This window comes from Halichondria panicea, chromosome 1 (assembly GCF_963675165.1).
Source record: "Halichondria panicea chromosome 1, odHalPani1.1, whole genome shotgun sequence".
In the NCBI taxonomy this organism is placed as follows: Eukaryota; Metazoa; Porifera; class Demospongiae; order Suberitida; family Halichondriidae; genus Halichondria; species Halichondria panicea.
Window position 1 is genome coordinate 15197793 of NC_087377.1, and position 22600 is coordinate 15220392.

Sequence of the window (22600 nt, forward strand, 5' to 3'; positions counted from 1 at the left end):
GCAGCCCTATCTATAGCCTCAATCTCAGACCGAGTTTTCGCTTTTATAACGGTTAGGCGAACAACTGGGCCTGGTACTAGTTGTCTGCGCATGCGTCAATCGTTTGTCAGATTCTGACTAATGGATATTCTCGTTCACTTTCGTGACATTTATATTCGTGTACTATCCTGTACTAGAAGTCAGTTCCCGTTTTATCATTATTGGAATCGATTGGAATGGCTCTTAGCTGAAGCTTCTCTCTTCTCTGAAGCTTATTCTGAAGACTGAACAACAAGGGAAAGGTATAAAGCTTTGTCAAGCTTGTTAAGGTCAGATATTTTTGTGTGGGCCCTATGGCCGGCTATGCTATCAAGTCTTGTTCATGTTTGGCAAGAATGTAGGTAGACTATAGTTTCATCATTAATATGGTGGATCAAGTGAAGAGTGTGAGCTAGAGAACTTGGTGCTGCCATCATCAGCTCGTCGACAATGACACTATAACCGAGAAATTTAATATGTATAGATCTACACGTATTTAAAATGTCTACTTCTCTGTACAGGAGCAATGGCTAATATCCAGCTATCCCAACAGTGCTCCTCTTGGCTATACTAACGGACGAGACTGGACAGTTTGAGGTAAGGGTTTAACCGTCTTTGGTTTCTTTTAATATTGTCCTATACTCACAGACACAGGACTGGAGTATGACCTGCTCATTCGAGCGTTGCTGGGTAGCTCAGAGACATCAAGAGAATCTACGTTTTCTCAGGCAATGAGTTACGAGTTGGGGCCTAGAATCAGAGAAGTCCAGCAGCCTGCTAAATCTTTTTGAAACGTAATTTGAAGGCATTCAATCATCCTGAAGTTGCCCTGGGTCACTGTAATTGTGCTGCAGCACAACTGGCAACTCCCCAGGCCTTTGTGAAGCAGCTCCCTATGTGCATCTTTTGTGTACTAACTCTGTGCATTTTCTGTGTACAAATTTCTATTATTGATTTATTAAATATTTTTGCCGACCACAAATATACAATGAAAATTTGACGCATGCGCAGACAACTAGTACCAGGCCCAGTTGTTGGCCTAACCGTTATAAAAGCGAAAACTCGGCCTGGGATCGAGGCTACCCTATCTAGCATTCGTTCTGCTGCGCGTACTAACTATGAATATCATTAATATTAGCCGCGCCTATAACCACAAAGCTCTGCAGAGGGGAGGGGCTGGGAAGCCAACAAAAATGCATTACGTAAGGGTTATACAATCTGATTGGTGCATATGCATTCCTGAATTTTTTTTTTTTTTCATGTAAAGGTTAGAGGGTACAAAGCTAGACAAAATAAAATGAAAAATAATGACAAAAATAATTACAATGTGGATGCTGAGTTCAGTTGATTTGCAGTTCTGACATAGCCAGGTCCATAGGGGGCGGTGTCTTCATGGCTTGACCAATGCTTGAACGGGCACCACGAATGCACTGGATTGCTGATCTTAGTAAAGAAAAATTTAGGCGGCAGCGTAGCCAGGACAGGGTGGAGGAGTAGGGTTGATCCCATTTCATTGCAAGTAGGGAGGCAAGTCTTTTGTAAAAAACAGTCGCTTCAACTGCAAGACCTCCGGTGGCAGAGAGAACGAGTGGGGTGAATGAGGCATTCTCAATTTCTCTTATCCTTTGCTCGTAGGCACGTTTTTGTATTAATTCATGTTTGCGGTAGCAGGCTGTAAGGTTGGAGTGAGAATTGGAGGGGGCAAAAGGGTTGAATACTCTGACATCTAGATATGTTTTTTGGAAGCGTCCTCCCCAGAACCCATTTGCAGCGACGTCCAGTCTTGCACCTGGCTGAGAGTTAGATGTAGCACCTCTGAGCGCTTCTCCAGTGATAGGTTGCAGCTCTGGTTCAATACTGACGTTGCTGCACACCTCAGTTAGGAGGTTAGCAGTCACGTCCCTGATTTCATTATGCCTTAGTGAGGGGAAGCCACCCTTAGGGCAGGAGAGGACGTGTTCAACAGAGAACTTGGCTCCACAACAACACGATAGCGGGGTGCGGATGGGTTGCCAGTTGTACCTAAGACCTAGAGCATCATGGAATGCACCCTTGTGTAGCGCAAAGCTGTATTCTTCTATGGGCAGCGAGGTGAGCCAAGAAGAGGCCCCTTTCTCTTGGGCAAGGGTCATAGAGCGCTTTTGCGAGTGTGTTAGGGATTCACTCACTGACAGGTGTTCCGATAACTGTTTGGAGTGTTCTCTTCTCTGAGTGTGCACCTCCAATTTTGCCTTCAGCTGGTGGTCTATTATCTCTGCTGAGTAGTGAGGGTCTTGCCGTAGAATTGCCTCGGTCAGGGGCGCGGTTATTTTGGTGGAGGAGAGAAACTCAGAGTCAGTGGAGACGGTGGGGTTGGCCAATGCGATACCACCAAGTCTGGCAGGCAGAGCCAGGAGGTTACGCTCGATGTCGTTTGGGGGTGGTCTGCCTGTGAGTGCAAGGATCAATTTGGTTCTTATATAACTGCTTCCAGAGGGCTTAGGCAATGGCCTAGATTCGGCATTGTACGAGTGAGATATGACCATTTGCTGCTCATTTCGTGGGTAAACGCAGCATGAGCAGCGTGTGGTTGGCTTTGGGCAATGGTTGACAGGAGCTCGAGTTCGTCAGCCCAGCCCTGAACCTTATTAGCAACAAATGACTGCATATAGTCTTTAGTACCGAGGGCTGCTCCAAGGTAGGGTCTGCCTTCTGAGGTGACTTTCACTGCTGTGCCTGCGAAAGCTATTGTTGCAGAATCAAGACAATTCACCTTTGAGAGAAGCCAGGTTTTGCTCGGGTTGGGGAAGTAGCCAAATTTGGGGCCTATGATATTAATTTGATCCCACCAGAGACGTAGACTGTTGATTGTCCCAGACCCTGAAGCATCATCTGCATACCAGACTTGATTGATGTCGTTTACATTTTCTTTTAATTTGTTGATCAAGGGAATCGTTGCCAGGGCGTACATGGGCATCGCCAATGGGTCTCCTTGAGTGGTTCCTTCCTGACTGATGAGAGTGTCCCCATCAACGAACAACTCAGACGGAGCCCTGTAGGTGTTAATGAGGACTGTTGCGAGGGAGGGGCAGAGTCTCCAGATGTTATGTAGAGCAGTTTGCCGGTTGAGAGAATTGAAAGCATTGCTGGCGTCTACTATAGTAAGACGGCTTCAGTGTCGTCTTTATTGAAGAGGGTGCGAGCAGCGTGGACAGCTGCCTCTGTGCCAGAGATTTTACCGGCACAGAGCTGTACTGAGCCAGCGACCTCTTGAATGTCTTGCCTAGTGACTCGCAGGATGGCCTTGGCAATGATACGCCTAGCAGTATCTCCGATTCCAATGGGACGAACACCCGGATTTTTGTCGAAGGCGATGAGACGACAAGCCAATAGAGGGGCTGTGCTGGCTGGGTCGATCAGTTCAGTGCAGATGCGTTTTGCCGTCTGAGCGAGTGAGTGGCAGAGGTCCGCAGAAGCAGACTTAAAGGAGGTGCATAGACGTCTCCAGCCTAGTGCATCTATGCCAGATGGACCAGCAGCGCCACTGGTATTCAAGGCGGCAGATCTAATTATAGTGGCATCTAGTGATTCGAAAAATACAGGATGAACATCTTGGGGGTCATCCTTAATGATTACATCGGGGTAAGCTGGTTGGCCTGGAGGGTGTTTATCAATGAAGATCTCCTTCACCTTTTTCTGACCATTTGGAGTTGTGACAATTTCATCCAGCTGGAGAGTTCCTCCTTTACCCTGCTCAGATAGTAGACGAAGAGCTGCTTTTGTTTTGCCTTGGAGCATCAGGTTAGCAAAGGAACGAGGGAGTTGCTCTTTCTTGAGTGGTGGTGTGATGCGGATACGGTGTTGTATTGTTCTTCCTTCTCTCAGTAGTTCATTTAGGTCTCCCTCTCGCCAGGTGTCCAAGCGCCTAGTGAGGCAAGAGGTATGATCTTTTTGTTTTGATTTACGAAAAGGCTTCTGTAGAAGGAGGATGGGCATGAGTGTAGCTGCTTTTAAAGCAATTGTCTCTAGGGCTGAATTTGAAGCAAAGGCATTAAAGAGCCTCGCGAGCTCGGAGACAAAGGACTTTCCAGCATTTCCATGGGGGACTTTGAAAAGGTTCGTCCTCCAATGTACTGCTTCAGTGAATGCAGCATTGAGAGAGTTGATAAAGGTCAGACAGTCATATTCCCCCCAAGTAAACACGGGGTCTGCAGGGGGGATAAATTGAGGGAGTACCGTTTCCGCAAGATTGCATCCCCGGGCCTGGGCAGGGGAGTGTGAAGGAGATCCTGGGAGGCTTAGTGGGAGGTTGGCTGATTGAGACGGAGTAATGTTTGGCACAATGAGAGGTTGCACAGGCATGTCATTCGGAGCTGTCGGTAAGGGCACGACATGAGCGGGATTAGCACAGTTTCCCAGTCGCTGTGGAAGACAGTTTTGACATGGTTGGCCTCTCTTGACACACACACAGTTCAGACAGCGTCCCGTATGGTTGCATTTACAGCACGTCATTCGAGTGTTTGACTTCGAAAAGCTCCTTGGTGAGTAGGCTTGATTAGTCAGTTTAATAGATCAGTTCGAAAAGCTCCTTGGTGAGTAGGCTTGATTAGTCAGTTTGAAGGACTATACTGCAAACGTTTATGAACAGTAAAGCTTATCCATGGCATGAAACCATTCTATATAGCACTTAGATACATAATAACCAAGTCAAGCAATGTCTTTTGCTGTTTAGGTTTCGCAGCAGGGAAAGAGAAAAGTTGACATGGAGTAATTCAAGCTATACTCAAAAACAGAGTAAAGACAGCGGACTTAGACAAGTTAGAGCTTGTCAGTGGTGTAAACTTACTTATCTAGAGTAACCTCCCAGCCTCTGAGTGATCGCTAGTGCATAGGAGCAGAGCTAGAAACAGTTGAAATACAACCAGAGTACGGTCAAAACAAAAATAATCGCGAGTGCGAAATCATAACGCGGAGTGTTTCAACCATTTATTTACACAGGGAGGCCTGGTCGTTTCCAATCCCCTTCCTATGGTTTGCCCATAGATTGAAAAGGAAGGGGATTGGAAACGAAAATGTTTGCGTGAAACACTCCGCGTTATAGGGTGTGGCTAAAACTACAAAGGATTATTTTTATAGTCAGCATGCTCATTACCTGTCTTGACTGCTGCTCTACAATGTGCTGTACATAGAAACAGTGAAATTGATCACTTTTAATGTTGATTTTCTAAAAAGTAAAGAGAATCTAGCTCTAAAAAGTCGACTAAGCCACGCAGCCACTATCACTAAACAAACTTCACTCTCAAGCAAAACAATCAAGAAACAAATCAAGGAATTCCTGTGGCTGCAATTTCGGCTAAATTTTGACTCTGATAATCCCTGCTCGTTCACTTCAAATGTCCCTGCAACAAGTGCCCAGTTTAACTGAACTATAACTATGTATTATGTGTTAGTATAGCTAATTATGGTAACCTGTCTCTACAGGCTTGCCATCGGCATATAATGCTGAAAAATCATATTGAATTGAATAAATGCTATAAAAGAAGGAATAGCCCTTACTATAAAGTCGTGGGAGGTCAAGGCCCGTGGTGTGTCTAAAAGTATACTGAAAGTATACTAAAGCAGTTCAAGTTGAAGGACTATACTGCAAACGTTTATGAACAGTACAGCTTATCCATAGCATGAAGCCATTCTATGTAGCACTTAGATACATAATAACCATAGATAAACGAGTTCGTTTATCTATGATAATAACCAAGTCAAGCAATGTACTTTGCTGTTTTGACTTCACAGCATGCAGGGAAAGAGAAAAGTTGACATAGAATAATTCAAGCTAAACTCAACAAAAATTGGAAGCAGAGTAAAGACAACGGACTCAGAGCTTGTCAGTGGTATAAACTTACTTCTCTAGAGTACCTCCCAGCCCCTGAGTGATCGCTAGTGGATAGGAGAGCTAGAAACAGTTAAAATACAACACAAAATGATCAACCACGAAAATATTTGCGAGCGCGAAATATAACACGGAGTGTTTCAACCTTTTACACAGGGGGGCCTGGTCGTTTCCTATCCCCTTCCTTTTCAATCTATGGGGTTAATCCCCTCCCTCCTCTCGGTGCTGATATAACACATAATTTGTCTCAGATTGTTTACTGAATTAATTTTGAATTTACAGTAATTCCATTTAGTGCAGTCTCGACCTTTGTCTTTGACCTCAGCCCAAAACAAAACATTAGAGAAAGGCAAACGATCTGATCTGAGAGATTAGTAAGTGCAAGGGTATTGCTACCATTTAGGACTGACTAGACTATCTATGCCACCACTAAAAACTTGAATTAGTTGACATTGAGTTGCGGACCCTATAGATCTACTATATAACTGTTTCAATAGTGCCAACATTTTAGCATGACAAAGTGTTCACAGAAGACACAGCTGGTGGCTATTGGTAGTGTACTGTCAACTGTACTCTGGACTTTGTTTCTGGTACAGAAGATGTGTAGCGACAACACGGCGTTCCTCCCTAGGCCTATATCTGCAAATCCAGTTACAGAGAAGGAAAATCTGCCAAACTGTACAAGCTGTATGCAACTGAGGGAGGAAGATCCCTACCCGACTAGTGGAGAATCCCTCAGTGGAAAGAATTTTTGTGAAGCATTCACAGGAACAAACCGTACAGACTGTGTTTATCTTCATCCAGAGATATTTCACTATGTCCTATTTACAAACAATCCGAAAGACAGCGTATTGGGTTTTCGAGAGTTTTTGTCAATATATTCAGTGGATAAGTTTTATAAGCCAGAGAAGATTGTCATACACTGTAGCCAATCGATCACTGGCAAGTATTGGGAGATTGTGCAGAAGTTGACTACTCCTATTGAGATGAGACTGACGTATCGAATAACTACTGTTGGCAAGAAACAGAAACCAGCATTTATTTCCCATGAAGCAGACTATCTAAAAATCAAATCTGGCTTCAGAGACGGGGGCATTTATTCTGATTTTGATGTTGTCATCCTCAATGGTTCAAAATTGCGTGAAATGCAACGACAATCAGAGATAGTGATTGGGAGAAACAACCCAGAGTGTACCGAAACTTGTGCCGGATTTTTTTCAAGTGTCCCCGGCTCACCATTTATGGGGAAATGGTTGGACAGTTACGAGAATAACTACAGGCCTGGATGGACATACAATGCAGGACATGTGCCAGCTCAAATACTACACCATTGCCCAGAATGTCATCGTGACATAACTGTTGATTATGACATGAGTAATTGGATTGACGCTAGGGATAAAAACTGGTTGAAGGAAGGAGGGCTTGAGTGGAGGCAAAAAGCAGTGGCTCACTATATGAACACGGGGTTTATGAAACCATTAAAACCACCTAAAGAATTACTTAGTATGTCGACTCCATTCTCAGAGATGGTGAAGTTTGTACTAGGGGACGCAATCAACGATTTTATTATCTAACTTATAACAGGTATAATTTTCGTTGCTCAGCTGATTCGAGGCTATGCCCCATACCCCATTACAATTGCCCAATACCAAGCTATATATAATTTATTATTGTATACTCTATATAGCCAGCAATTGAACTGTGTGCATACAAAATAAAATGTTTTTACGACAATACTTGACAATACTTTTAGTATACTATATAGTCTCGCACCAGCCCCAGTTTTTCGACTTAACATTCCAATAGAAAACATTCGGGGCTGGTATGACTAAATAATACCTGGCAACTGAATAGATTGATTTTTGTTAATCACGTATAGTCAATTATGTCATCTTTTTGTAATAGAATTGCTGTTTTATAGACAATGATTTATAAATTATTTATAAAAAGAGTGTTATTTAAGCCAGATTAGGCTAGCGCTTATAGCCAGAATATTGCTGAATCAGCACTTTACAACCTCACAATGCAGGGTCACCTGATTCTGGGAATTGCTCCACTCTGTATTGCACTCTATCTATAGATTGTACTTAGCTTGTGTCAGTTAGCTCTAGCTGTGTAGTTTGGCAAAAACGGCGATCGGTACGTTCTGACGAAAATCGAAAAATTCGGTATATAGTTTTTTCAAGTTATCACTGCTCAGACTGGAAGCGACTTGGCCTATCCAAGTTTTCGCTGGATAATAGGCCCATGCATGGCCATCTGTTAGTGTGTGTAATTAGTTTGAATCAGTCTTGTTTTGTTTGTGCGTTACACGCCCTTTTACCTGACGCACTTTGATGTCTGACGGAGTTCGGCGACTTACTCTATCCATGCATATATATATACCACCATAATTATATAGGCTTGCGGTGATATGACAAACTACTTCAAAGATAAAATCGTTGAGCCTCGTCTTGTGATATTCGAATTTGATGGCGAAATCGTACAACAATTTGTTTGTGCTGAAAACGAAGAGATATTGGAAATACCGAGCACTTCATTGATCAATGGCATGGCGTACCTTATGGCCACCTACTACGTGTATATGATGTGGGTTACCCCATGCAAGCCGTATCAACCGTTGCTATACTTTATCCAAGATTTTATCATGGATAGAGCTGACGGCAAGAAGAGGCCAACTAGATACTCGGCATTTGCTGCCCGTATGAATTAAGTAAGACATTGTATTGCATACATGAAGTGTATTGCATGGTATGGACAGAACTGATTTACGAACAAGGCATAAAAACGTTATCTATACATGCAGTATATATAATTATTGTGTATAATTATGTCCATGCTTTGTGATACATTGTTTATATACCTTAATATAGTTATTTATTCCTTTGGTATAATTAGAATTTTAGTGTCATTGTAACGAAAGTTTTAAACTGAGTGCAATATAGGTGTGTATACCAATAATCGTATAAGATCTATAAATAGAACTATATCAAATATGGAATACATGCATGAGTCTGAATGCGCATATAATTATAGTCCAGAATGTCCAATACTATAAATACCGTATAGCGCGAAATTTTCGAGGCACTTATATTTCGTGGATTGGCCTCTAAAAGCCATTTCGTTGCACAATGTTCGCGGAATGACTGCTAACCGGAAGCCACACCTTAAATCTTTGCACGTTATAGCAGGTAATTTAACAATTTTCGTGGACTTATTTTCGTGTAGAATTCTAACCCACGAAATCCGCGAAAATTAAGCCCCTCGAAAATTTCGCGCTATACGATAATTAGACTTTTTTGTTGCCGGGGCTCTTCAGTGGACTGCCTGGCTAAAATGACGTGTGTATTTAATTATTTTCCTCTCATGCATGTACAGCGGTTGCTATAGTCTCATGGATCAGCTCCCTCCTGAGAAGGGGTCTGAGCACTCTTGTCTTGAGGTCATTTCACAGTGGAATGTGCCATACCAATGGAATGTAATCAATTCCTGACCTTACGCCTCTGCGTATTTGTTAATTGTACAAAGCGTCAAGCGCAGGTATCTCTCTATTTCTGAAAAAGGTGCTTCAATCTATTACATGTATGTCTTTTGCCTGTGGTGCTAACTCTCTGTGCCCAAGGACCCCTGCTTGGCTTGCTTATGCTTCGTAGCAGCGTCTATGTATGATGCGTTTACCATGCGTAATGCATGCGTTAATGATTATCCAAATGCGTTGAGCAACGTGCAGTTTTTTATATTGCCTCCTATAATATCACCTGACTAGAATAAGTCAATCTGATTGAGCCGCTGGAATTCCAGCGTGTGCAACAAAACTACATCAAGAGTGCTCAGACCCCTTCTCAGGAGGAGGCTGATCCATGAGACTAAGCCGTTGCATGGCAACATTATATAACACATTTACGAATACAGAATTTAGCACACATGTGTATAGTGTGCTATATTAAGGGACAATCGAATAACACACTACCACGTGCTGAAACAACACGTTTGTTTTTACAGTGTAGGAGTGACAATAACACACTTCATTAGCTTCATTCTAGGTACTTGCATTAGAGTGTATGTTTCCTGAGGCCTAGCTAATGGTACAAGCTCCAATGTGTTTGGCTAGATAGCAATAAAGATAAAACTGCTTGAAAATGTTTGTATCCAGTTGGTTCAAAGTTGGGAAACACATGCACACTTTGATATCGTGATTATGTCATGGTCCAGAGTAGCAATTCTGTAGCTCATTAAATAGCTCAATAAATTTATACATAAATTATATACACCTGTGCAAGGTATGCGAGCCATGCCATTATGTAGGTAGGAGTGACTTTGTTGCAAATCACTAACACATCCAATAAGGGTATAAGATTTCTTGAGCCCATGCATCAAAGTAAACAAAGACCAAGAAGCCAACCGTAAAAGCTATTACTATAAAAGCTATTGGTATATAACTGTTTCAATAGTGCCAACATTTTAGCATGAGAAAGTATTCACAGTCTACACAGCTGGTGGCTATTGGCAGTGTACTGTTCACTGTACTCTGGACTTTGTTTCTGGTGCAGAAGTTGTATAGCGACAACACGGCGTTGCCTGCGCCTATATCTGCAAATCCAGTTACAGAGAAGGAAAATCTGCCAAACTGTATGCAACTGAGGGAGGAAAATCCCTACCCGACTAGTGGAGAACCTCTCAGTGGAAAGAATTTTTGTGAAGCATTCACAGGAACAAACCGTACAGACTGTGTTTATCTTCATCCAGAGATATTTCACTATGTCCTATTTACAAACAATCCGAAAGACAGCATATTGGGTTTTCGAGAGTTTTTGTCAATATATTCAGTGGATAAGTTTTATAAGCCAGAGAAGATTGTCATACACTGTAGCCAATCGATCACTGGCAAGTATTGGGAGATTGTGCAGAAGTTGACTACTCCTATTGAGATGAGACTGACGGATCGAATAACCACTGTTGGCAAGAAACAGAAACCAGCATTTATTTCCCATGAAGCAGACTATCTAAAAATCAAATCTGGCTTTAGAGACGGCGGCATTTATTCTGATTTTGATGTTGTCATCCTCAATGGTTCAAAATTGCGTGAAATGCAACGACAATCAGAGATAGTGATTGGCAGAGACAACCAAGAGTGTAGCAGAACTTGTGCCGGATTTTTTTCAAGTGTTCCCGGCTCACCATTTATGGGGAAATGGTTGGACAGTTACGAGAATAACTACAGTCCTGGATGGATATACAATGCAGGACATGTGCCAGCTCGAATGCTACACCATTGCCCAGAATGTCATCGTGACATAACTGTTGATTATCACATAAGTAATTGGAATGACGCTAGGGATAAAAACTGGTTGAAGGAAGGAGGGCTTGAGTGGAGGCAAAAAGCAGTGGCTCACTATATGAACACGGGGTTTATGAAACCATTAAAACCACCTAAAGAATTACTTAGTATGTCGACTCCATTCTCAGAGATGGTGAAGTTTGTACTAGGCGACACAATCAACGATTTTATCATATAACTTATAACAGGTATATTATTTATTCTAGCCAGCAATTGAACTGTGTGCATTCAACATAAACATTTTTTACGACAATACTTGACAATACTTTTAGTATACTAGTCTCGCACCAGCCCCAGTTTTTCGACTTAACGTTCCAATAGAAAACATTCGGGGCTGGTATGACTAAATAGCTAATACCTGGCAACTGAATAGATTGATTTTTGTTAATCACGTATAGTCAATTATGTAATAGAATTGCTGTTTTATAGACAATGATTTATGAAAAGAGTGCATGCACTGATATACAAATTAGTTTGTGCTCTTTGTTTCAATTAATACATACGTTATTTAAGCCAGATGTTTAAGCCAACCAAATTTTACGCTCGTCTACACTGTAAAAAAAAGAAGTGCGGTGAGCACACTAAAACCGTCGCATATAGCACACTTTTCAAAAAAGCGTGCTATATGCGACGGTTTTAGTGTGTCCACCGCACTTTTTTTCAATCATTTTGTACAGTGTATGTCTGCTTCTACCTGGATCAGTTGCCTGTGAGGGTGAGCAGTACTTAATACTATCACACTCAGCTAGCAGCAGTTGAAATTGAAATAAGGGGAAAGGTCGTCAGAACAACTAGAAGCAAGCGCATTATGTGCATGCATGCATGCATGACTTTTGTACAGACATGTTTTGCAACACTGCATGCTATAAATGGCTAATGCCCTCTTACCATGTAAGAATCATAGGTACCATAACTGTTCCAATAGTGCTAACATTTTTTGCAAACGTGCAGCTAGTATGGAAAGTATTCACAGACACATGCAGCTGGTGACTATATTATATTGGCAGTGCTGCATGCATGGTCCACTGTACTCTGGACTTTGTTTCTGGTGCTGAAGTTTTACTTGTATATCGACAACATGGCGTTCCTCCCTAGGCCTATATCTGCAGAAGAGGGGGTGCATGAGGTCTTCAGAGCCTATGGGATTTTCTAGGCTATATTTAAGTACATAATATACTACAGGGATAATTAACTTATCAAGCTGCACTCTTTAGATATAGCCGTACTCTTTTCCATTGAAAAAAACTAGACATTTCTATGTAGATACATACATTGAATCATGCATGAAACTGTTATATAACATGCATTGTCCTATAGCTCTATAATTCCTATAGCAATTTGAAAACATTAATTGGCAAGGAAAATAACAATACATTTCGGGAATTAGTACGTGCATGTGAATGATACTGCATTCTTCAGCTCTATTAATTTTATTTTCTGTGTTCTGAAGTATAGTTATTAATACTAGCTGATTGAAGCTCTGCATGTGTAAGTGTGAATAACGTGACTCGATCCCTGCATGTTGCATGCATGAGCTGCATGATATATGCGTTATAGTGCACACAGAACTCCTATACCTCGTGCATGGCATGCATGCGCTATATACTTCATGCACTTGTGTTAGTATAGCCTATATAGATAAAAGAATGAGAAATTGTATTAGCTAGTTGCCAAAGCTACTGACATGTACATCCAATGACCATCCAGGCATTGAATTCTGGTATCTAGATCACTATTCTATAACACTCATGCATAGTTGCAAAGAAGAATTATATCTCGGTAGCTAGCTAATCAGTAAATAAATATAGATATACTCTTGTAGAGGTCTACCACATGCACTAATAAATGATAGCTAGCTCCTGGAAGGTATGTGAGGTTTGTCACTCAATACAAGTAGGAGCTAGTGACAATAACACACTTCATTGGCTTCATTCTATAGGTACTTGCATTAGAGTGTATGTTTCCTGAGGCCTAGCTAATGGTACAAGCTCGAATGTGCATGTTTGACTAGATAGCAATAAAGATGAAACTGCTTGAAAATGTTTGTATCCAGTTGGTTCAAAGTGGGGAAACACACACACACACACAGACACGGAACAAGATTGGTTGGCTTTGATGCTTTATGGTTTGATAATATTAGTACGGTTCGAATGAGGTGCATGCACACTTTGATATCGTGATTATGTCATGGTCCAGAGTAGCAATTCTGTAGCTCATTAAATAGCTCATTAAATTCATACATACACCTGTGCAAGGTATGCGAGCCATGCCATTATGTAGGTAGGAGTGACTTTGTTGCAAATCACTAACACATCCAATAAGGGTTGTAACCGAGCACTTCTGCTTTAAAATCAGCTCTCTTCGATAGCCTACTTCAATTAAAATCGGCTTTAACATTAGTTTTCTCTTCGGTAGCCTACTTTAAAATCGGCTCTCTAACTCTTACTCAGTAACACAATCTCATCATAGATAGTAGAGGAGACAGGGATTGGAAACAGGGATTTCACGCGCCCATGCGTGCGTGTCGCACCGGAAATAGACAGGAAGTTAATTTAATTGGGGCCAATAAGAGTGAACAGATAGCTAGCTAGCTAGCTGTCTCTGGCCCATATAGTAGCTACTAGCTACTACATACATAGATCTGAACTAGTTTCTGTACATCAGAATGAGACTTTTCTCTGTTGTATTGAAGAATTACACATCCTAAGACCTTAACAAACCTTCAAAGAACAAGACATGCACTCACAAAAAAACTATAGTACTAGGCACAGCTCATGATCATAATTATATAGACTGCATACTTATTTCTTAACATTATGATACACACAATCACAAAGGATGCATGGAGAAATGATGATGTTTACAAACACAAAACATAATTTTTGTAAGTCTGACGAGGTTAAGGTAGTGGTGTATTTCCATCATCAGGTCATGCACTACACAGCGATTGCACGATCAATCGTAATCAATAACAGTATCCCTTCCCTCTGTCATTGGCATGCCAAACTTTTCCAAAGGGTCTTGGCAGATCCTCTATGTTCTGAGTACCCTGGGAAAGCAATTTACGGGTAAGTTTGAATTTACAGGTTAGCAAGGAAAAACTTTTCTCAAGGCACATCGGGATCATTAGGCAATATGTAGACCTAAACAATAGTGATGTACAATGTATTGTTAACCAGCAACTCCCCCGCAAACAAATGTACTTACGAATTCTTCTTTTCACACTTTTATGTTAATATTCAACATAATTGTCAACTTAGCTATGCCTAAGGCATATTTCAATGCTTCCTCTACACTGTGATCACTCTCAAACAACCATGGCTACTTCCTAGCTCAAGATATCCCCCCACAAAGTTTCATACCTTCAAATTCCCAGCTAAATACATGTAAAATAGTGCTACATGGACCTCTGAAGATCAAATAAATTAGGTAAATGATGTAAACCATACATTTACTTAGTCGGGCGCCGCCGCCCTCTACCGTTGCCCGGAAGGAGGTCGGGAATCAAGCCTATCCACAGTTTTGCTCTGTTGTTGGAAATCCAACAATTCCACCAGCTCCAATCAGATTGCAGTATCTCAAGGGGATTGATCACACCCACTCAACTGTACCACGTGTGAATTTTGCACACGTTGGATTGACTGAGAGGCGAGGCCAACACCCACTTTAATAAACGATATTCATCGCTATTGGTTAGCACCCACATAGAATGAATGATATTCATGATACTATTGCGTAACAGGCCAGAACAAAACTGTGGATAGGCTTGATTCCCGACCTCCTTCAAGGAGGGCGGCGGCGCTCAACTAACATTTACTATGGATAATGTACATACAGACTAGCTCTGCTAGTGCTTACTGCAGTTTTCTTCAGTTTCCTCTCTGTCTTTCCAGCTGGCTCGCAATCAATCGCAATCAATACTTGCGGAATGCAACACGTATGGTGTCAGAATTCTCTAGGGCAATACATTGCAGAGGAGGCTGGAACCACTTGACCTTAGCTAATTAAGGTCAATAATTGGATTTATCCAAACTTCTCTTGCAGACTACTTCAAACCTAGTTTTTAGTGTCTATCAGTTTAAAACGTTATTTTTCAGGGGGGGTCAAATTTTATTTTCGCCAACTTTGCTCAGAAGCAGAGATACAATCAAAAGTCTTGCTCTTGTACTAGCCTCGATGTCATGAGCGGCTTGTTTTCGAGGTCACTGTGTAGCTGGCTTTGAGACTTGTATCTCTGCTTCTGAGCAAAATTGGCGAAAATAAAATTTGACCCCCCCTGAAAAATAACGTTTTAAACTGATAGACACTAAAAACTAGGCTTGAAGTAGTCTGCAAGAAAAGTTTGGATAAATCCGATTAGTGACCTTAATTAGCTAAGGTCAAGTGGTTCCAGCCTCCTCTGAATACATTGGTCACCTGAGATGTTTCCAATCCCTCCCCCCTCTACTACATTCCTCTCTCCCACGAGGTCAGGTGACTGACCTCCCACACAAAAATCATACTAATGACAAAAATGGTTTCTTGAGCCCATGCATCAAAGTAGACTGGAAACCACGCCTCTTTCTTTAGGGAAAGAGACTGGCCAGGTGACTATCAACAACTCGTCTTCATTGCGTACTGAATTTTGCGGAAGTGGTTCAAGGAAAAGGGTGTGGTCACCAGTGTTGCGGTTTAGTATACTTTGGCTAGATCTACTGTACTCGAACTCTAGCAAGCTAGCTAGCTAGCTCAGCCATCTATCAAACTTAATTTCAATCACAAGTCAACTGCTGCAAAACTATGTCCAAGTCTGGAGCTAGCTGTCACCTGGATGTACCTAGTTCTTGTCCTGTCTGTGGCAATGATACCGCTGTAATAGAAACTCAAATGTTGCTGGCAATAGGGCAAAGCAAAGGGACTTTCCATAAACCAGTTGGCAGAGAGACAAATATATCTCTGCATCTCTGCTACTTCTGTCTGTTATTTTTGCAGTGGCCTTGTAGCCAGCCAGGTTATAGCAACTTTAGAATTGCTTCATTGGAGAAGTACTGATAGACAACTTATATCCAAACAGCTAGCTAAGTAGACATAAAATTGATACTGCAACTGTACAGCTATACTCACATAAAATCAATTATAATAAAATTTATGCAATATTGTGGTTTAGATATCTCCCACGCATTCATGCACACACTACATTCCAAGCATTCCTTTGGGACGAGTCGTTGATAGTTACCTGGCCAGTCTCTTTCCCTAAAGAAAGGGGCGTGGTTTCCAGTCTAGCATCAAAGTAAACAAAGACCAAGAAGCCAACCGTAAAAGCTATTACTATAAAAGCTATTGGTATATAACTGTTTCAATAGTGCCAACATTTTAGCATGAGAAAGTATTCACAGTCTACACAGCTGGTGGCTATTGGCAGTGTACTGTTCACTGTACTCTGGACTTTGTTTCTGGTGCAGAAGTTGTATAGCGACAACACGGCGTTGCCTGCGCCTATATCTGCAAATCCAGTTACAGAGAAGGAAAATCTTCCAAACTGTATGCAACTGAGGGAGGAAAATCCCTACCCGACTAGTGGAGAACCTCTCAGTGGAAAGAATTTTTGTGAAGCATTCACAGGAACAAACCGTACAGACTGTGTTTATCTTCATCCAGAGATATTTCACTATGTCCTATTTACAAACAATCCGAAAGACAGCATATTGGGTTTTCGAGAGTTTTTGTCAATATATTCAGTGGATAAGTTTTATAAGCCAGAGAAGATTGTCATACACTGTAGCCAATCGATCACTGGCAAGTATTGGGAGATTGTGCAGAAGTTGACTACTCCTATTGAGATGAGACTGACGGATCGAATAACCACTGTTGGCAAGAAACAGAAACCAGCATTTATTTCCCATGAAGCAGACTATCTAAAAATCAAATCTGGCTTCAGAGACGGGGGCATTTATTCTGATTTTGATGTTGTCATCCTCAATGGTTCAAAATTGCGTGAAATGCAACGACAATCAGAGATAGTGATTGGCAGAGACAACCAAGAGTGTAGCAGAACTTGTGCCGGATTTTTTTCAAGTGTTCCCGGCTCACCATTTATGGGGAAATGGTTGGACAGTTACGAGAATAACTACAGTCCTGGATGGATATACAATGCAGGAGATGTGCCAGCTCGAATGCTACACCATTGCCCAGAATGTCATCGTGACATAACTGTTGATTATCGTATAAGTAATTGGAATGACGCTAGGGATAAAAACTGGTTGAAGGAAGGAGGGCTTGAGTGGAGGCAAAAAGCAGTGGCTCACTATATGAACACGGGGTTTATGAAACCATTAAAACCACCTAAAGAATTACTTAGTATGTCGACTCCATTCTCAGAGATGGTGAAGTTTGTACTAGGCGACACAATCAACGATTTTATCATATAACTTATAACAGGTATATTATTTATTCTAGCCAGCAATTGAACTGTGTGCATTCAACATAAACATTTTTTACGACAATACTTGACAATACTTTTAGTATACTAGTCTCGCACCAGCCCCAGTTTTTCGACTTAACGTTCCAATAGAAAACATTCGGGGCTGGTATGACTAAATAATACCTGGCAACTGAATAGATTGATTTTTGTTAATCATGTATATAGTCAATTATGTCATCTTTTTGTAATAGAATTGCTGTTTTATATAGACAATGATTTATGAAAAGAGTGCATGCATAATACAAATTATGTTGATGTGTACAAGCTAGGTGTTTAATTACTTAATGTTATGCAATATTTACTAGGTTCATAGTTTAATGAGTTTGTGGTAAATGTGTTGTTTTGTTCAATTTTCTTTGTTGTGCGCAGGGCCCCTTGCTCTGGCCCTGCCCCCTTGTTTTTGTATTTGCCATCACCCACTATCTTCCTCAGTTGTTGTTATTTGTCTAAACTCACTAAGAATTGTTGCAAAGGGTCAAGTCAACTTGTACTCTAGGATAAGTAGGAGCCTGTCTCCCAACAATAGCTAACTCTCAAACTAAACTAGCCTGTCTAGTTCTTAGTTTATAGATACAAGAAAGAGCTCAACATTAAATGGTCCTTCGAACTAGATGGGCGTGCCCGTCCCCGGCCATAAAAATGGGGGGACGGGTTTCAGCCCTATCTAGCATTCGTTCTGCTGCAGAAAATCATGCAGCACCAATCAGATTGCAGAGTGATCGCGTAATGCATATTGTGGCTTCCCAGCTAAACCTGGCTTCTCAGCTGACATATCAAGTTGAATTGAATAAAGTAAACTATGAGTATTTTGACTGAAAGCATCTGCTCAGCTGCCAGAGAGTTGGGCTATCCAAGTGTGAAACCTGAACAGATGGATGTTGTGCGTGCTTTTATGGGAAAGAAAGACGTATTTGCTGTACTTCCAACAGGATTTGGGAAAAGTCTGTGCTATGCTTGTTTGCCATTCACCTTTGATAAAATCCTTCAAAAGGAGAAAGGATATTCACTGGTGATAGTAGTGACTCCTCTGCTAGCTATTATGAAAGATCAGGTAGGCTGGTTTAGGGTTTATCATGATTAAAAAGGCATGCCATGCATGTATTAAACTATACTCTCACAAGTGAAGATAACACGTGACCCTTTTCACTCTTGCAATTGCATGTTCGTGTTCACAGAAACATTCAAGTATGCCTGAAGCCCTGAACATGATAACATTCACATCACTGCATGTGTCGTACATAATTATAGCGAATAATTATAACTCACACAGACTGACAAGCAAAATTAGTAACTATGTTGATTCCAATGCAGGTGGCATTTTTTTCTTCCAAGGGATTGTCCTCGGCACTAGTTTCAGGAGAAAATGTGGACATTGAAGTACAAGATGGTGTGTGCAGAGGTGCGTATCAGTTAATTTTCTTTACGCCAGAGATGATCATTGGAAACCGAAAGTGGAGAAAATTGCTGGAAGGCGATGTTTATGCTAATCGTTTGAAGGCCTTTGTGATTGATGAGGCACATTGTGTGAAGAAATGGTAAGCCACATAACAAATGCACTTGTATATATTATACTCGTAATTATAATCTTAAGTAGGTAAATAATGATATAATTATTGTTTTATAGGGGTGAGACTTTTAGGCCTGTCATGGATAGAATTGGTGAAGTGAGAAGCCTATTACCAATAGGTGTGAATGTAATGGCTGTTACAGCGACAGCCACAAAAACCATTCGTTACTCTGTCAGCAAGACAATCGGGCTAAAGTCACCCTATGTAATCACAAGATCTCCTTCTAAAAAGAATCTCTTTTACTGTGTTGGAGTGTTTAATGGAGTTGAAGAAACGTTTCGTCCATTAGCTCGGAAGTTGAAAAATGTGCGTGTTGCCTTCCCAAAAACAATCATTTACGGTCAGTCGTTCAGTATGTGTGCAGATATATACATTTTTCTTCGGAGAGAGTTAGGCACCAATTTCACAGAGCCTGTTTATGCTCCTGATGTACCCTCTTTCCGCATGGTAGACATGTTTACTAGCGTTACAGGTGCTGGCCACAAAACAGAAATTATACAGTTATTTAAGAAAAAAAGCAGCCTGAGAATTGTTATTGCCACAATTGCCTTTGGTATGGGGGTAGATTGCGCTGATGTGAGGCAAATAGTTCATGTTGGCCTGCCGGATGACAATAGTTCTTACATTCAAGAAACTGGTCGGGCTGGCAGAGATGGACATCTGTCATCAGTCACACTACTTCAAGCAACCACTCACCACCCTGTTGATACGGACATTAAAGAATATGCCTCAAACTGTGATAAATGCCGACGCGATTTCCTATTCACAGATATGGATAATTACGTTCACAACGATATGGGTAGTAAGTGTGTTTGTTGTGACATTTGTGCCAAGCTATGCTTTTGTGGTAACTGTGAAACCAATATGATACATTTTACTAAGCTTACTAGATCTACTACTATTTATTTTGATTAATTGCGCGTGCAATCGTACTTTTTTTATAATGCTTGATGATTGGGAAAAGTCGTATTACGCTTTCTTTGAACTGTAAAAAAAATCAAACTAAAATTTATCAGGCAATTTGGTTAAAATCCAGGTCATTAGTTCATCTTTAGTTTTGGAATGTAGCACATTCCTAACACGTGGGAACGTTAGGTGCTTTCGGTTATCTTCTACTATAAACCCACGAGACTTCACAAGTTCCTCGGCTACAACTTCGATATCTGTTTGTGTATTAGGTTTTGCTTGTCTACTACTTGAATGTGTAATACTGTTATCTTCATCGAACTGATCAAGCAGTGGTGATATTGTGCCGATTGCCCTCCCAGTTCTTTGAATTGCCTTAGCTGTTCTATTAACACCTTGAGCTCGTATGCATGTCTTGGCAATTTTATTTAGATGTTCCATGTGTAAATCACCCGCAATATTCATCCCTGGTTTACCATTCATGTTTACGAACCGACTCCATATTAGCTGTGCTGAAAGCCTTGGTGACAATGTGTACAGGTGTTGAAGAAGTAAATTCACCGACTCACAACAATAATTCTTAGATCCAGAACCGTAAAATACTGGCATAAGATATTTCCAGCAACGCAGGACGCGTTCACCATCTCCTTCTCTGATAGCGTCGGAAAACTCTAGGTAGAAACACCCAAGTCGTAGAAGCTCTGTAGAGTAGCTGAAAATGCCATCTCGTTTAGAACTCGCTTTTAAGTCACAATTCAAACCATTGTAACTGAAGCATACACATTTATCATATATAAGCTCACACAACTGCATTAAGCATTTCTTTCTCTCCTCATGTGACTTAAACCACACATCTTTAGCATTCGGTAGTATGTCATCAGTAGGAGTGTCATCTTTTGACTTCAATCTCAATACAGCATAAGAAGATGCAACAATGTGGCCGGCAGTGACAATTTCAATGAAATCCTCACAGGCATTCACGTCATTCTTTGGTGATTTCACCACATGTATTCTATTCAACTTGTTCCGTATTTGGTACATAGTTCCATGTTCAGAAGCTGACCTTTCCGAGTAGAAGTACTTCCAAATTATCTATACAGATAGTATTAATTTTCGTTTAAAATAGGTGTTATGTTACACAATTAATGATGATTTAAATTCAACATGTATGCGTGTATATGACACAAGTTACCTTGAGGAAAGCAACTTTAGTATGCCAGTCTTCTGCCATGGGAACCAGACCCACAAATCTAGCTGAGGGTGAGGGTGAATTAACTTTGGCCTTCTGCGCCCCTCGAGCTCTTGCTGCAGTCAGTTGGTCTCTCCACTGAAGAGTATAGGGCGACCCAACGCATTTGATACTTTGACTGTCTTGTCAATACATGGCATATACCGATCACAGCTGATCTCTTTAATGGGTACATACTGATGGAAATGCTCCATTATAGCTACCATGTCTTCCCCCTTGTTTTCATTCTTGGCCAAAATCCCTAGAGGAACCTGTTGTAAGCACATGCAGTATTAATCAAACTGAATAGATATGGGCTAACATTATATTTACTTACCACATCAGATTTTTTTGACATTTGGTCATAAAAATCATGTTTTATATGGCGATCGACGACTCCATCGAAAGAAGCTTTGAAGAACGTAACATTATCACAAAGCACACGAGACATAAGTGTGCATATGTTTCTGCGTATTGCCAAGTCGTCCTCAACAGATGGCAATAAAGACGCAGCAATTCTATCAGGACAGATTTGTGAAGTCGGGATGACTTGTTCACTGAGATTCGAGAAGTCGATTCTGTCAGAGACAGCATACGCATGAAACCAGTGAAGAGAATCCGGTTTTTTCACACCCACTCGCATGTACCTTTGCTTGACTCCCTTGTCAATATTGTCACCACAAATACGGAATATTGTAGCACCACCTGCATAACGTTTATAACTTGCTTGACGTTAGCACAATAATAATTATAAGTAATTATGTACGTTACAAGCAAAATTACATATTATATGCACACCTCTGCTTCCACATTCACTATGTATGCTTGAATCACTACTTTCTTCTTCTGTTGATCGGGAGCAGGTACCTAAATGACCACTGTCATTAAGGTCTTCATCACCAGTATCGTCTGCACTATCATGATCTTCAGAAGGTTGATCCTCTTCATCAGATGTCATTGGGGAAAATTGTTTCCACGAGTCATCACTGTCAGTCGAACAGTCATCAGAGTCTGCTGCACCATCTTCTGTCGATTTTGACCAAGGAGCTTGTTGTGTAGTCTATAAATGCAAGTGAAGTAGCATAATTATTTAATACTGCATGCACAGAATTATGTCTATACAAACATTTTTTTCGCTTACTAATTCATCCTCGTCAGTGATAGTGGCAAGAAGAGAGTCTCTCCACTCCTTCACCCTGGCATCATAACCCAGCCC

The 22600-nt window shown here is 41.1% G+C and overlaps 4 protein-coding genes, 1 long non-coding RNA gene and 1 pseudogene across 5 annotated transcripts; 4 read left to right on the plus strand and 2 right to left on the minus strand.

Annotated features, from left to right (window-relative positions):
- Positions 1–2351: 2351 nt before the first annotated feature.
- LOC135342565 (uncharacterized) lies at positions 2352–4530 on the minus strand (annotated as a pseudogene).
- Positions 4531–6143: 1613 nt separating this feature from the next.
- LOC135339467 (uncharacterized) lies at positions 6144–7618 on the plus strand. Its single transcript, XM_064535609.1, has one exon. The coding sequence runs from the start codon at positions 6397–6399 to the stop codon at positions 7456–7458; it is 1062 nt and encodes a 353-aa protein (XP_064391679.1). The 5' UTR covers positions 6144–6396; the 3' UTR covers positions 7459–7618.
- Positions 7619–10244: 2626 nt separating this feature from the next.
- On the plus strand, positions 10245–11651 carry LOC135352397 (uncharacterized). Its single transcript, XM_064551584.1, has one exon. The coding sequence runs from the start codon at positions 10351–10353 to the stop codon at positions 11398–11400; it is 1050 nt and encodes a 349-aa protein (XP_064407654.1). The 5' UTR covers positions 10245–10350; the 3' UTR covers positions 11401–11651.
- A 2371-nt stretch (positions 11652–14022) lies between these two features.
- On the minus strand, positions 14023–15553 carry LOC135352474 (uncharacterized). The gene is made up of 2 exons (XR_010399807.1): positions 15081–15553; positions 14023–14271 (listed from the first exon to the last, which is right to left on the minus strand). It is a non-coding gene; the product is annotated as an uncharacterized LOC135352474 (long non-coding RNA).
- A 260-nt stretch (positions 15554–15813) lies between these two features.
- Positions 15814–18032, plus strand: LOC135352466 (uncharacterized). Its single transcript, XM_064551645.1, has one exon. It carries the CDS (start codon positions 16580–16582, stop codon positions 17627–17629), a length of 1050 nt encoding a protein of 349 aa, XP_064407715.1. The 5' UTR covers positions 15814–16579; the 3' UTR covers positions 17630–18032.
- Positions 18033–18354: 322 nt separating this feature from the next.
- LOC135330758 (uncharacterized) lies at positions 18355–21068 on the plus strand. The gene is made up of 3 exons (XM_064525704.1): positions 18355–18733; positions 18994–19217; positions 19307–21068. Exons 1-3 carry the CDS (start codon positions 18482–18484, stop codon positions 20163–20165), a joined length of 1335 nt encoding a protein of 444 aa, XP_064381774.1. The 5' UTR covers positions 18355–18481; the 3' UTR covers positions 20166–21068.
- The last annotated feature ends 1532 nt before the right edge of the window (positions 21069–22600 follow it).

Excerpts from the sequence above, each read along its gene's own strand:
- LOC135339467 (XM_064535609.1), top strand. The coding sequence starts at position 6,397 with ATGACAAAGTGTTCACAGAAGACACAGCTGGTGGCTATTGGTAGTGTA.
- LOC135352397 (XM_064551584.1), top strand. The coding sequence starts at position 10,351 with ATGAGAAAGTATTCACAGTCTACACAGCTGGTGGCTATTGGCAGTGTA.
- LOC135352466 (XM_064551645.1), top strand. The coding sequence starts at position 16,580 with ATGAGAAAGTATTCACAGTCTACACAGCTGGTGGCTATTGGCAGTGTA.
- LOC135330758 (XM_064525704.1), top strand. The coding sequence starts at position 18,482 with ATGAGTATTTTGACTGAAAGCATCTGCTCAGCTGCCAGAGAGTTGGGC. Across the intron at positions 18,734-18,993 it reads TAGCTATTATGAAAGATCAG|GTGGCATTTTTTTCTTCCAA; the intron begins GTAGGCTGGTTT and ends ATTCCAATGCAG. Across the intron at positions 19,218-19,306 it reads GCACATTGTGTGAAGAAATG|GGGTGAGACTTTTAGGCCTG; the intron begins GTAAGCCACATA and ends ATTGTTTTATAG.